Raw genomic sequence first — 16,279 nt, forward strand, 5'->3', positions numbered from 1 at the left:
TGCAGAAGAAAACAAGACGGACTAAATCAAAACGTCCAAATCATAACGGAATAAAAAATTATGTAAAAATAGATTTGATCTTTTTTTCTATTCAGAGAAAGAATCTCATCTTTAGGGTGAGAAGCTTTCTCACGTTTCTAATGAATTAATGATCCTGATTAAATAATAAAGTTAATAACAATTTATAAGATTAGTAACAATTTAGGTTTTATATTCAATGTTTGTAATAAAACAAATGATAAATATATTTAAATATTTAAATAAAAAACATAACTGCTCCAACAATTTCGCCAGCGGTAGTGGGAATTCTCCCATTCCCTGGTCAGAGACTCGGTTGGATAATAGTTGCTTTATGCTGTTCGGAAAGACCAGTTAGTGGTTGGCGTCATTTTCCAGTTCCATGGGGAACGTCTATGATTTTGCCTTTTGGCCTTTAATGAAATATATCTACTTTTATTAACGAAAAATGGTTTTGTGTTAATCTTTCTCGTTTGATTTTTACTTTGTGTTATCTTTTTCCTTGAACACTATTGCTTGCTAGTTTGAAATCTCCTGTGGGCCGGGTTTGTTGGGTTCAAACTTCATGTTGGCGTGGTGAAATTCCTTGGTATTATCGATCTGTATTATATACTTTTTTAATTATTCTATTCTATATTGTTCTGTATTTTACATGTATTACAGATTAATTGCATTTTATCATAACCATATCATATGATTTTTTATGATAATCTATCCCAAATTAATTGTTATCTACGTGTATCATTGATTTTTTTTCATTAATCTACCCCTACCATAGTTTTTGTTTCATAGTCTACCTATAATACATGTTAATTGTACATGTTTTTTTTTCCTTTACCACAAATTGATTATATTATGTGCCTACATCACAAGTTCGCACAATTTGTTAAGCTTATCATATTTGTTGTATATTGTTGGAACCAAATTCTTGCACCTCCGTGAGTAATGGCCGAGCGCAAATCCGAGTAAATATGAGCAATTTGCAAAACAATGAAACAACCATGAGCAAGCTTACAATCACGCGAGGGAGGGGGGGACCCAAAGGCTCTTCGACAGTCAAGTTAGTGTATGATTTTAGACTCAAGCAATAGGCAAGAGAATTCCAGTGTTTAGATTGCGTTACTATAGATGAACCCTAGATATTGCATCCTTTTAGGAGTTGTGATTACTTGCGGGGCACACCAATCCTAGGTTGTAGGAACTCAAAGACTTATAGGATCTGATTGTGTCCATATCCAAATCATATCGCATGTCTTGCAGAATAAGCATGGTCATCCAGCAGAGTCACTAGGACTCCACCTAGTGCCATGGAATAGAGTGATGGTGGCATCGCTACTCCGTTTGATACAGTTCCTCTTAGAGCTGGTGAGCCCATGACGAGACTTTTGAGACAACTATATTTGGATCAAACTTACCCCGACCCTGAAAAATCACGGTCCCACATATACAAAATTTTAAAATGTTATTTTATTAGAAAGTAGGTAGCTTAAGGAATTTAAATATAATTTTACTTTTACTATAGGGGCCAAACAGACATATTACGAAATCAAATGGAACTAGACTCATTTTGAAAACAACTCAAGCTTTTTGGACTTGTATCTAAATGACCCCTTATTTGCCACTTAATATTACGGTCTAGTGGTATTCTTCTTCACTTGTAAGTGAAAGGTCTTAGGTTCAATACTCTCCAAAGACGAATTTAAATCACATTATTGTTAGCCCATTGTGAGGCTAAGCCCATCCCCCTTCCCTTTCGTGTAGATATTATCGTGTGTTAACAAAAAAAAAAGCCCTTTATTTAATTCAATGACCAAAAATAAACAAGTATTATGTTAAAGGTTAAAAGTGATATGTGAAATTTAGGTCCTTTTCAAATATAAATCTATATACTCTTACTTTTTTTATACAAATATATTTACATTAAAGGATGAGGAAATAAACTGGTTTCAAATTGTCATTCACGAGATTCGACCTTAATAAGACTTATCACTTAAGAGTGAAGAGGAATATCACTAAACAGTAGTACCAAGTGACATTATGAAAGTGAGATTTGTCAAATTCGAACAGGTTCAGAATTTAGGAGTTGTTTGGTATTTTTTTTTTGGATCAAATTTTTCGTTTTTAAAACTAATAAGTATTAAGTAATTTAGCTACATTCATCATTTTCTAACAAGAAATTGAATTAAAAAAGGATACCAAACATGCCTGTAACATCCCACATCGCCCAGGGGAGTGGATACTCTAAGCCTTATATGTATATTCTCATCTCTACCTAACACGAGGCCTTTTGGGAGCTCACTGTCTTGGGGTTCCATTGAAACTCCGAAGTTAAACAAGTTCGCATGAGAGCAATCCCATGATGGGTAACCCACTGGGAAGTTCTCATGTGAGTTCCCAAAAATAAAACTGTGAGGGCATGATTGGAGCCAAAAGCAGACAATATCGTGCTACGATGAAGTCGAGCCCGGGATGTGGTGGGGGCCCAGGCCGGGATATGACAATTTGATATCAAAGCCAATCCCTGGCTGGAAGTGTGTCGACGAGGATGTCGGGCCCCTAAGGGGGGTGGATTGTAATATCCCACATCGCTCAAGGGAGTGGATCCTCTAAGTCTTATATGTATATTCTTATCTCTACCTAGCACGAGGCCTTTTGGGAGCTCATTGGCTTCAGGTTCCATCGGAACTCCGAAGTTAAGTGAGTTCGCGCGAGAGCAATTCCATGATGGGTGACCCACTAGGACTAGTGTGGGTTCCTAAAAACAAAACCGTGAGGGGTGTGGTTGAGGTCTAAAGCGGACAATATCGTGCACGGTGAAATCGAGTCCGGGATATGATGGTGGCTCGGGGCGTGATGTGACAATGCCGCATGTTGTTAATATTTTGGTTTAAATGGTTTGTACCATGTGTGGGATGCGGCATAATAAGAGATAATGATAACTGAGTAAGAAGATTCCTTGTGAAAGAACAATTAAAGCGAGCCAAAATAATTATAGTTTGATTCAATTTAGTTCAAGAGCACATTTTTTTTATTATAAAACTAAGGGCCGGTTTGAAATAATTTTTTTATTAACGGCTGAAAGTATTTTTAGTGAAAATGTTTGGAATCAATCCTTAGTAAAATGACAAGTGAATCATGAAAAAATATTTTATTACTTCATGTCAGAAACACATAATTGATGCTTATTGTAAGAAGAAACAGAAGAGGAGCAAAAGAGTGGGAGGTGCTAGCTCGAGTTTGTCAAACCTGGCCCTATATAAATGCTCCAATTATCCAAAGGGATCTACCCTACAGAGTGATTTTGTCGACTGCATTATTGAAGAATGTTAAAGGTTGGTGTTTTAGAATTAATTGTATAGCTCGTTAGGTATTCTTGAATGAACAAATATATGTCATATTTTTAATTGTACAAGTTGAAAGTAGAAAATCGAGTAGTCGTGAAGAAATTTATCCTTCGCATAAGACATAAGTTTATTCATAATTAATCATTTTTCAACTTTTAATTTGAACAAAATGTAAAAGTGACATTAATTTCTTTCTTTTAATGCATTAAATTTAATGAATTATCCTATCACTTTAGTCCTGTACACCAAACAAAACGTAAAATTCCTCCGAACTATTATTCCTGTTTCTCAATTTTTTTGGTGTCAACTGCATGTGGATTGTGGACGCTGCAAGATCTATCATATCGGCAATTCAGCATATGGGTTTGGCATGTGGCAACATGGAGAACCAGCAGAATAATCATCTTGCTTGAAGGGGTTTTGTTTTATGCACAATAACGATCATTATTTGTGGGAAACAAAACATTTTAATGGCTCAATGACCCGAAGCCGAGTCATCATGTTGTCCAATAATTTAATGGATATGGTAGTTGTCATGTCACCGTCTAAATCTGAATCAGCCGGACTAACACATCAACACCTATCCATGTTAACAGGAACTGCTCAAGGAGGTCTTTTGGGGAGGCAGATTCTCTTCACTCCCACTTCCCGTGCCTTCCCATACCTTCCTATTTTGTGTGATTACGGTTAAACACATCAATATTTTATATTATTTTTTTTTATAAAGATAATAAGATAAAAATAAATAGTAATATAAAATGTTGACGTGGATATTTTATATTACTTTTTTTTTATAAAGATAATAAGATAAAAATAAATAGTAATATAAAATGTTGACGTGGCTTAACAATGACCACACAAACAGGAGGGCACAGGAATCTGCCTCCGTCTTTTGGAGTTTACAAACCAATGGTAAATTAGATGTGTCTCAATCGTTAACTTTAATTCACATTTCTAAACCAGTAAATAATATGATCATTCTCATAATTCAACTGTTATTTACAGTCTAAAATAAGTGTGTGACAACTCTTTTGAAGTTAGAACTACATCACACTTTGTTGTTTGGGATGTTGAACTTCTACTTTCTCTAATTTGGCTTAGATTCATAGCTTAAACAAAGTACGCAAAATGTAAAAGGAATTTACCAAGAACTTACCAATTTCTCGTTGCTGTTATAGGTAATGCAAAACACATATAAATTCAGTTTAAACTTCCACTTTGATTTAGGTGATATATATATACTTGCATGAGGAATTGAGTCTTAAAACTCTCATGACACACATTAATGAGTAACGAGAATTCTCTCATCTAAACACGCTTTGACGAGAAATAAAAACTCTATCCTAAAAACATGCTTTCACGAGAATGGAAGCCTATGGATGTCATAAAATTCTCTGATTGAACAAGCACTGAACCTCAACAGATTTACCACGTGGATTACTGCTAAATCACGTTTATTATAGCCCTAATTGGTTAAACGACCAAAACGCCTTTTGCATTGTGAAACAAAATAACAAAACTCAAACATTATTATTATTATTACTTAGTATTAAAGTCTAGTGATATTCCTCTTTATTTATAAGTAAAAAAAATTTTAGACTCGATTCTCTTTAAAGACTAATTTGAACCACATTATTGTTAGTTCATTATGAGGTTTAGCCCCTTCCTGATCCCTTGGGCTAAAAGTCAAAATTTTTAGCTCAGAAAATTTAGGGCTTGTTTGGTATCCTATTTGAATTTTGTTTTATCATTTCTCAAAACATTTCTTGAAAATAATTTTCTTTAAGACTCAAAAACTTGATTGGTTTGCAATTTAAAAATTTTAAATCTTACGACTTAAACTAGACAAAGAGATCTAAAAAGAGGGGGTCGCAGGAAAGGGAGAAAGAGGATAGAGGAGGAAAGAAAGTAAGAGACGATTGAAGGAAAGAGAAAGAAGAGAGAGGATCAGACGAGATAGAGAGGAAGATGAGTGAGAGAAAAAACCGAGAGAATGAAGAGAGCGGATTGGAGGAAAGACGAAAAAGGTAAAAAAAAAAAAAAAGGGAGGGAGAAAGAAGAAAAGAGAAAGAGAGAGATTTGGAGTGAGGGGGGGGGGAGAGGGGGAGGGAGAGAAAAGAAAGAAGCGAGTTTTAGTTTAAAAACTCTAAAAACTCACTTTTTATGTGTTTAGATAATAGACTATATAGTTGGGTGAGTTCAGTTTTTTAAAATAGTCCTACCAAACAAGTTTTTAAAGCCTAAAACTTGAAAAATTATTTGTGAGTATAAAAAGTTGGATTCAAGTGGAGTATCAAATAGACCCTTAGATTTTAGCCCAGAAACAGTTTTTCTACTCCACCTCTTCTGACCTGAAATTTTAGCCCCAGATTATTAAAGAATGAATTTAGGCTAATTTTTTTCTTAAATTAACTTGTTTTTTTTTAAAAAAAAAATTATGTAGACTATTGTAAATAAATTTTATGAACATTTTAATCTAAAAATATTTAAATTCCGATAAATATTGAAAAATCACCAAATCGATACGTGAAACTCATGAAACACTATGGAAGAATATGAAAATCATGATAGAGATGTATAAACACAAAATACATGAAACACACAAGACACACAAAACACATGTGAAGCATATACAAAACACATGTGAAGGACATACAAAACATATGATAGAGACGAAGCACACACAGAACACATGTGAAACACATACCAAATTACATATAAAACACATGAAACGCATGAAACAAAAACCTACACACATGAAACTGAAACCTTCAATCATCCTCTATATAAACACAGATTGAATATCAAACCATCACACAACATATTCACCAATCTTTCAACTTTCAAAGTGTTTTTGTTTCCTAAAAATCCTCAATATCTCATCAATAGGTGATAGAAGAAGCGTAGTAGGGCAATGTAGATGGCACAATACCAAGCAAGCCTTAACAATGTGGATGCATAAATGATCAACGCAAAAGCCGAATTTGCAAACTCACTTATTCAATAAGAGCACTATGTTGAATCTAGCTATCGTGGTTCTATCACGAGGCGTTCATTTATGCAACGTGATAGAGAAGAGTGTCATGATCGAATGATGAAAGATTATTTCATCGAGCGTCCGAGATAAACTGCTCAAGATTTTCGGAAGCGGTTTCGGATGAGGAGAGAGATTTTTGAAAGCATCTTGAACGTAGCTGTCAATTAGGACCACTACTTTGCAAGGAAGATAGATGTTGTAGGCCGACAAAGTCTATCAGCTCATCAGCAGCTCACATCTACATTTCAGATGCTAGCTAATGGGTGCTCTGCAAACTCAACTGACGAGTATTGCTGACATGCGGAAACTACTGCTATTGAGAACTTGAAGCGCTACTGTAAGGCAATTGAAGCCATATATGGAACCACATACCTCCGCAATCCAAATCGTCAAGATTTGAAGAGGCTTCTACACAAGACAGACAAAAGAGGCTGCCATGGCATGATAGGAAGTCTCGATTGTATGCATTGGGAGTAGAAGAATTGTCCTACTGCTTGGGCTAGCCAATTCAAGGGTCGTCATAACAAGCTAACCATTGTGCTTGAGGCTATGGCATCTTACAGCATATGGATTTGTCATGTGTTACCATCGTGCTCGAGGCTATGGCGTCTTACGACACATGGATTTGGCATACATTCTTTGGTTTTCTCCTCAATTCGATGATGTTGTCAATGGATGAGCACCAGAATATCGATACAAGGTAAATGGTAATAGGTATGAGCTACGTTACTACCTAACATATAGTATTTATCCTAGTTGGTCTACCTTTGTCAAAAGTAATTATTTTCGCAGAGGCAAGAGTCTTACAGGAAAGATGTGGAGAGAGCGTTTGGGATCCTACAAGCTCGATGGACCATTGTTAGAGGGGCTTCACGATTGTGGCATTCCATTCAATCATGATGACTTGCATAATTTTGCACAACATAATTGTGGAAGATGAGTACATCAAAATTGAAGAAGATTCAGACGAAGATGTGGATGATGACCAACCAACACATGTGAGAGCTATGACAAGAGATATAGAATATCTCGCTGCAACCACATATGAGACCCAACAGGATAGGGTCACATTGAGTGAGCATATGAGACGTTTAAATAGAATTCAAGCTCCTCAAGGTCATGACACACTCCACAAGGATTTGGTTGAGCATATATAGCGTCGAGAAGGTGAACGTTGATGATGTTGGTGTATTAACGTGTTCTTGTGTTAATTTTAAGTGTACTATGTTGTTATTTTATGTAATAATTTTAAGTGTACTATGTTGGTATTTTCTAGTAATAAATTGAAGTGTTTTCTTGTGTAAAGTCTTTCGTCTAGTACGTTGTCAAAATTATTGAAGGCATCTATTTTACATCAAAGTGTGCAAGAATAAGTACAATAATTATTGAAGGCATCTAGATTAATAGAAACAATAATTAATAAGCCATAAATTTAATACACACAACAATTAATAAAGTACATAAACTTAATACAAATGACAATTCATAAACTCGATAATTCATAAACTATATAAACTTAATAATGATATCCACCATCTTGACTTGGTGGTGGACTTGAGATATAGCCTTGAGGTGATTCATCATCTTGAAATATACTCATTGTGGCATACTATACTCATTGTGGCATACTTTTGCAAAATTTCATTTTGCTTACCACGTAGGAACTTCTTCCTCTCTAGAGTGTATTTGTTGAGATCCTCCATCATGAAATTAATTTCGAACCTCTCTTGCTCCCTATCCCCTTCTTCCTTCATGGCCTAACACATGGGCCACTTCTTCTTGCCGAGAGCTATGGCTTTCGAACAATCTTGCAAATCCAGTATCAATGTGTCCACTCATCGGCTCTTGGGACTTCCCTTTTCTCTTTGCTTCCTTTTTCTTATCTCTTCCCAGGGGCCTTGCAATAGAAGAAGTTGGGGTCATTTCAGCAACACCTTCATTGACACATTCATCTCCATCGTTTGTCGGTGCGGCTTCACGTTGAAATAATCTTCCCCATTGTTGGTCCGCATCGGTTGCCCACTTCGGACAATTCTTGAGGACGTCCCAAGCATGATGCAACTTAAAAGGTTGATTTTTTGGTGTTACTCTTGTCTTGTAAATTTCCATTGCTTTGTCACCCTATACAAAAAATACATAAAAATAATTAGTTGCAAAATAATATTATGTACATGACAAATAAAATATCAACAAAAAAACTCACAATTTATGTGGCGCTCTGTCCACTAGCCATGTCAGTCACGGCTCTCTCCAAACTTCCCTTCCATAAAGTGCATGCTTTGTTGATAGTCTTCCACCGATCGTAAACACCACTACCTTCCCTCCCACCGCCGTTGCAGTTTTCATGGAACTTTTCAATGATTTTATCCCACTAAACCTTTTTATTTTGATTCGTGCCAATTGCACCATCTTCGCTAATAGAAACCCATGCCAAGTATAAAGCAACATCTTCCTCACAGGTCCAATTACGACCTCTAATATGCTCTCTTGCCATCTTGAAAAATTTGGAAATGGGAAGAAATGGTAGAAAGAAAAATTGGAAGAATTGTAGGAGAAAAGTGAGTTTTGTGTGAATGTTTGAATAAATACATAGGTATTTATAGAGTTTTTGGGTGAATTTTGAGTTAAATATTTTTTTAAAAATTATTTTAGCCGTTGAATTTAAATTTGGGCCGATCTTTTTTGTTATTGTTAAATTTGATTATATTCGATCTCAGTCGTTGGATTCAACAATAAATAAATAAAAAAAAAAGAAGTTTGAATCTAGGCCGTTGGATCAACCAACGGCCTGTTGATTCCATCTGTCGGATCAATAGAGCCGTTGGAGCGCCTGGGGAACGTGGCTGACAAGCCCACGTGGGTGAGACCCACTCAGGCTGATAGCTCACGCGTCGCGCGCGTTTGGCGAGTGGGTGGGGGGTGTGTGGCATACAAATGCCCGGTTTCAGGCCCACTGGTGGGGCCTACACCGATTCCTGGGCTAATTTTTGAGCGGCATTTGGCTTGGGTTTGACTTTTCGCTTTTAGCCAAACACTTAAGTTGGGTTGGGTTGAGTTTTTTTGGGGGGGGGGGGGGCGGAGGGCGGGGGGAATAAATGGGAAAATTTGGTTTTTAGTCCAGGGTTGAGTTTGGTCTTAGTGTAGATAATATCATTTATTACAATTAAAAAAAAACTTAAATATTATTAAATTAAAAACAGTAGAATTAGAACAAACACCCACGAGACTCGCTTCAAACTCTGTTGTCCTCTTCTTTAGCAGAAAAGAGAAAACTCTCTTTGTCCACTTGTTTTCATGCATGTATGCATATATATATAATCAAACACACCACATGAACGTGCACTTTGTCAGAAAAACTCATTAGCTCTCTGATGAACCAAGTTAACCAATTTGAATGAACTAAACCCATTCATTTTCTAGACAAATATATCAAAAATTCAAGTTTAGGTCGCAATCCCTGCATGGCAGACCCTAGACCTTTTCTTCCATCGGATCCCGATGCCCTGCCGTACACCTACACTCCTCTCCCGAATCCGCTCGAAGCTTCGGAAATCCGAAAGAGGCAGTTTAAGGAGCTCCTAGCAGTCTTTTCTGGGTTGCTGATGCTTTCTTTGTTGGTGGTCATTATTAGTAGTGGCAACAATTCTGATTCCCATGCAAATAAAAATGAGCCAGTGTTTTTGGCTAAAGAGCCTTATACAACAAGAACCGTCAAACTGCGCCCGGTTCCTCGGGGCATAGCAGCCGGAGTGTCCGAGAAGTCGAATCGCTTGGCCGATGCTGTGGACGGGCCGGCATTTCCATGGAACAATAGCATGCTGTCATGGCAGAGAACTGCTTTCCATTTCCAGCCTGAGAAGAACTGGATGAATGGTACATATATTTTCTTTTTCTAATTCTCTTTTTTTTTTCTTCTTCTTCTTTTGGTTGCAAATTGGATGATTTTGAGTGGACAAAATGATTGGCTGATTTTTTTTCTTTCTTTTACTTTTAACTTTTGGTTCATAAATGAGAATTATGAGATGGATTAATCAAAACACGTTGTTTTCATAAAGATGAACATTTACAATTGTCAATTGTTTCTCTATTCATTTGTGTTGCAAAAAGAGAAGTTCACTTTTATTTTTGGCGCGTTTATTTATTATATTTTGGAGGAAGGACTTAGATGAACTGAGTATTCCGTTGTGATAGCATTCGAGTGCAATAGCACAATGCCATGTAGAGTTAGATTAACATGTGATATTGTTTTATTAGAATGTGACACCACTGTAAAAGTGTACTTGATCTATCTAATTTAACGTGATTTTTTTTGCAGTGCACTTCCTTTACATAGTTTAGATTAATTTAATATAATTATTACATTGTTTGTAAAAATAAAACATGGTTTTTGCAGTTGAAATAAGAATATTTTACATTAACGTAGTCATAATTTTATCCTTTGGAATAATTCACATATTATTGATTAGTAATTTTTTTTCTTATACAACAATATTGATTGTGAGTCGTAGACTAATTGATACAACGATCTACTAATAATTTGAAATCAAACTCATTATTCATGAAAGTCAAATTTAGGACCTCTATTTAAAATTTATACAGAAAACTTGGTAGAAGTTTTCCCTTGCAAATGATTCTTGCTAGGATAGTTGTTGCGTGGGACTTAGTGTCTTTCTTCACCTTATTTTCAAATTAAATTATATTTAGTATTTTATTGACTTCTACTTTCTTTTCATGGTTGGCCTTTTCAATTGTCAATGCTCTGACCCGTGATTTCTCTTCCGGCTGCTTCAGATCCAAATGGTAAGCAACCTTTAATTTTCTGTTTATTAAATCATTACCTGTTCATCTTGTATTCTTCTGCACCTTATCTGGAATAGTATAATCCGTAGTTAACTAGTTTAATCCATTTTGGATCTCGTCAGGGCAGTTGATTAGAAAAGTAAGCATTGTTTTTCATCAAAATACAAAAATACAACCCAACTTTGTATGAAATATTTGACATGATCGTGTGGCTCCCTCTCCAACGTTTGCAGTCAAACTTTGCCAACCCGGCCACCTTTTAACTTTCCATGAATTTCACATGGAAAAAAAGGAAAATTATTCAATCATTGACCATTTCAATCATAAAAGTTCTGGAGATCAAGATTAATGGGATAATTTGAAGCAAATTATTCTTCTACAGTAGATTATAGTTGGAAAATTTTGTACGTCAGCCTACAGTTTGTTTATCTAAAGTCTTTAACCCATTTTTCCATTCTTTAGACCATCTCCAACTCTTAGTCTAAAATCTAAAATTTTTAGCCCAAAAAATTTAGGTTTTAGCCTAGAAACAGTTTTTCTGATCCAACCTTTCTAGCCTAAAATTTTAGCCCCAGATTATTAAAGAATGAATTTAGGCTAATTTTTTTCTTTCTTAAATTAACTTTTTTTTTTAAATGTAGATTATCGTAAATTAATTTTATGAATATTTTAATCTAAAAATATTTCTGATAAATATTGAAAAATCACTAAATTAATACATGAAATTCATGAAACACTATGGAAGAATATGAAAATCATGATAGAGATGTATAAATACAAAATACATGAAACACACATGACACACATACACACATGTGAAGAACATCCAAAACACATGTGAATGACATACAAAACACATGTGAAGGACATACAAAACACATGATAGAGATAAAGCACACATAGAACACATGACACACATGAAACACATACTGTTGGATTTAAATTTAGGCTGTTAGATTTTTGTTTTTTATCGTTAGATTTGATTATATTTGATCTAAACCGTTTGATTCAATAAATATATAAATATAAAACTAAAAAAAAAATAAATCTAAACGTGGACCGTTGGATTAACCAATGGTACAATTAAATATGGCCATTGGATCACAAAAGTAGCCGTTAGGCTACCAACCGGCCTGACACGTGGGGAACACGCCCACGTGGGTGGGGGTCCCATTGGGATTCAACCTGGTGCGTGCGGCGCGTTGGGCAAGTGAGCACTCGGCATGTGGCCTTCACATCCCACTTTTCACTTCCCGTTATAGATTTTTGCAGCATCTAATTTTGTGACATGTAAATTGAACAGGTCCATTATTCTACAAAGGTTGGTACCACTTTTTCTACCAGTGGAATCCCAATGGTGCAATATGGGGAGACATTGTATGGGGCCATGCAGTGTCCAAGGACTTGATCCATTGGCTTCACCTCCCTCTAGCCATGGTGGCTGACCAGTGGTACGACATCAATGGAGTCTGGACTGGCTCAGCCACCATTCTCCCTGATGGCAAAATTGTCATGCTCTACACTGGCTCAACCAATGAGTCGGTCCAAGTCCAAAACCTTGCATATCCTGCTGACCACAATGACCCCCTCCTCACCAAATGGGTCAAGTACTCCGGCAACCCGATTCTAGTCCCGCCCCCGGGCATCGGATACAAGGACTTCCGTGACCCGACAACCGCTTGGTACACGTCTCAAGGAAAATGGCGCATTACTATTGGGTCAAAGCTTAACAAAACAGGCATATCCTTGGTTTATGATACCAAGGACTTCAAAACCTATGAGCAATTGAATGGGGTGCTTCATGCTGTCCCTGGGACTGGAATGTGGGAGTGTGTGGATTTTTATCCGGTGTCGAAAACCAGTGACAAAGGACTGGATACTTCGGTGAATGGGCCTGATGTGAAGCATGTGGTGAAAGCTAGTCTTGATGATGATAGGAATGATTACTATTCATTGGGGACCTATGAGGAGAAGACAGGCAAATGGGTTCCTGATAACCAAAAGATTGATGTTGGTATTGGAATTAGGTATGATTATGGCATTTTCTATGCCTCCAAGACTTTCTATGACCAAAACAAGGAGAGGAGAGTTTTGTGGGGTTGGATTGGAGAGTCTGACAGTGAAAATGCTGATATGCAGAAGGGATGGGCCTCTGTTCAGGTAAATTGGTTTCTTTTCTCTCCTCGATATTTACAGGAATTCACAGTATCTGGTACATTATTTAAATTATGTCGGTAATATGGATATCGATCAAGTATTAAAGTGTGTCAACAGAATAATGTGCTACAGTATTTTAGTACATGGTACCAAACATTCTTTTCTTTTGGCGCATGTATCTTTAGCTGGAGCTATAATGTTTGTGCGACAATTTAATGTAGGGAATTCCAAGGACAGTGGTGTTTGATAAGAAGACTGGAAGCAATCTACTTCAATGGCCAGTGGAGGAGGTCGAGAAATTGAGATTGAGCATTACGGACTTCGACAAGGTTGAGGTCAAGGCAGGCTCAGTGCTGCCGCTTCAAGTTGGCACAGCTACACAGGTTTGTATTCCGTTCTTAATTAGATTTATGTTGATTAATATGGTAAAATTCCGAGAACGTTTGTTTAGTTTTAAAAGAAATGATTGGCAATGTAACAGTTGGACATTGTTGCCGAGTTCGAGTTGGACAAGAAAGTTTTGGAGAGCGTAGCTGAATCTAATGAGGTGTTCAGTTGCAATACCAGCGCTGGAGCTTCCCATCGTGGTGCTTTAGGACCCTTTGGTCTTCTTGTTCTTGCAGATGAGACCCTCTCAGAGCAGACTCCTGTCTACTTTTACGTAGCCAAAGGACCTGGTGGCAATTTTGATACTTTCTTCTGCGCCGATCAAACAAGGTAGATTTTTCATCACAAATGTTCTCTTCGTGGATTGTGAGTCTGGACAATTGATCAGGTTAATTATATGTTAAATGGACTGTCAAGATTCACGACCTGTCAACATAAGCTTCTGTCTAACAACATATATAAGTTTTTCGTTAACTTGTTATTTACTACGTAGAACTAAAGATAACTTTTTCTGTTATATAGGTCTTCTGTGGCTAATGATGTTAAGAAAAAAGTTACTGGCAGCTATGTTCCAGTTCTAAAAGATGAAAAATTATCAGCGAGGATTCTGGTTGACCATTCGATCGTCGAAAGCTTTGCTCAAGGTGGAAGAACAACCATCACATCTAGGGTTTACCCAACCAAGGCAATTTATGGGGCTGCTAGGCTAATTTTGTTCAACAATGCTACCGAGACCAGTGTTACTGCCTCCCTCAAAGTATGGCAGATGAACTCTGCATTTATCCGCCCGTACCATCCGGACGAAACGAGCAACGCAAGCTTAAACCTTGTTACCTACATCAAATTCATTGTCACATTCTTTATTATTTTTACTTTATCTTTTCTTAGATAGGGAAGGTAATTGATTTATTGGAAATAATATATCTGAGACATGCATTTTTTTTAAGTGGCGAATTTTAATACCAGTTTCTACAATTGAACATTGACACAAGTCTACTTCTAGTCTAGCTTAGAGTAATAATATTACTTGTAATAATAATAAAAAAAAACGTTCTTTAGATATAAGTCCTGCAACACTTATTTTCTTGACAAAAACCCATCTCGTTTTAAACATCCAAATAAAACCCAAATTTGAAATAAACTGTCGTGTAAACAAATAAATACCTATTATTTTCAAAATATTTACAATTGTGCCACAACACCCTAATTATGTTGATGAATTTAATTATCCACCATAATTATGGCAATACTTATTTTGCATGTATACATTAGGCACATTTTGTTATTATTATATCTATGTGAAATAAATTACTTATATTTTTAAGTAGAATATAGGTAATTAATTAACTTTGAATCAATTGGTTGAAAACATCATTTTATTTTGTAGGTTGTTTGTACCATACTTGACCAATCCTGAAACTACTGAGCACCGGTCAACGTTATACCGTCAAGGATCCAGACGAGTTTCCCTCCAACCAGGAGGCCAATTACAACGCGACACGTGTCGACATCAGAAGCCAATCATAGCGCGACACGTGTCAACATCAGAAGCCAATCACAACACGACACGTGTTAATGTCATAATGAAACTAGAAACTCTCTTTTATAAATAGAGATCATTCTCTCACAATATTTCCTAATGTCATTTGTACTAAATCATTCACTTGTACTCACTAAAGGAGAGCTTGAACCTATGTACTTGTGTAAACCCTTCACAATTAATGAGAACTCATCTACTCTGTGGACGTAGCCAATCTGGGTGAACCACGTATATCTTGTGTTTGCTTCCTATCTCTATCCATTTACATACTTATCCATACTAGTGACCGGAGCAATCTAGCGAAGGTCACAAACTTAACACTTTCTGTTGTACCAAAGTCCTCACTGATTTTGTACATCAACATTTGGCGCCGTCTGTGGGAAACGACACTTATTCCCATTCTCTTCAGCTTTGTCAAGTTGGTTTCCACCATTCATACACTCTCTTTTGACCAGGCATCCCTCTCCAACATGGGGAGCGAAGGAAGCCACAACACACAGAATGACACCCCTCTTGCACCTAGTGCGAAGCAACGAAAGAAGGAAGGAAAGAGGGTTGCTCTTCAAGCTAAAGTCGATGAGCTAGAAGCTCAAAACAATAAGATAGCAATGAAGAATGAGGTCTTCCAGGAGCAGTATGAGAAGCTTTTTGAGACACTCTATGAAACTCTGTGTACTCAAACACGTGAGCTTGTTGCCCTTGTGGACATCAACCATCATCTGGGTGCCCCCCAACACGGAGGGTCACCTTCCTTCGACATGGGTATCTCTGATGAGGAGTGAGCTAATCATCAAAACATTGATCAACATGAGACTTCTCTCAACCCAGCTGCTTTGACCCGAAGCAGGAGAAGTGGATGAAGACACCTCCTTGCAGAAGGGTTGGAGTGATCGAAAGCCGTTTATCGTGACTGCTGAGACTTCCTAAAGCAACGTCAAGAGAATCCCTTCCACATATGCTCGAAGATCAATGACCTAAGGGTTTCTGAAAGACTCG

At 36.8% G+C, this 16,279-nt stretch overlaps 1 protein-coding gene across 1 annotated transcript; it reads left to right on the forward strand.

Annotated features, from left to right (window-relative positions):
• Positions 1 to 9,726: 9,726 nt before the first annotated feature.
• LOC103437136 (acid beta-fructofuranosidase 2, vacuolar) lies at positions 9,727 to 14,689 on the forward strand. Its single transcript, XM_008375586.4, has 6 exons — positions 9,727 to 10,272; positions 11,191 to 11,199; positions 12,503 to 13,359; positions 13,578 to 13,739; positions 13,838 to 14,073; positions 14,266 to 14,689. Exons 1-6 carry the CDS (start codon positions 9,861 to 9,863, stop codon positions 14,633 to 14,635), a joined length of 2,046 nt encoding a protein of 681 aa, XP_008373808.3. The 5' UTR covers positions 9,727 to 9,860; the 3' UTR covers positions 14,636 to 14,689.
• Positions 14,690 to 16,279: the final 1,590 nt, after the last annotated feature.

Source organism: Malus domestica, chromosome 06 (assembly GCF_042453785.1).
Source record: "Malus domestica chromosome 06, GDT2T_hap1".
Classification (NCBI taxonomy): Eukaryota; Viridiplantae; Streptophyta; class Magnoliopsida; order Rosales; family Rosaceae; genus Malus; species Malus domestica.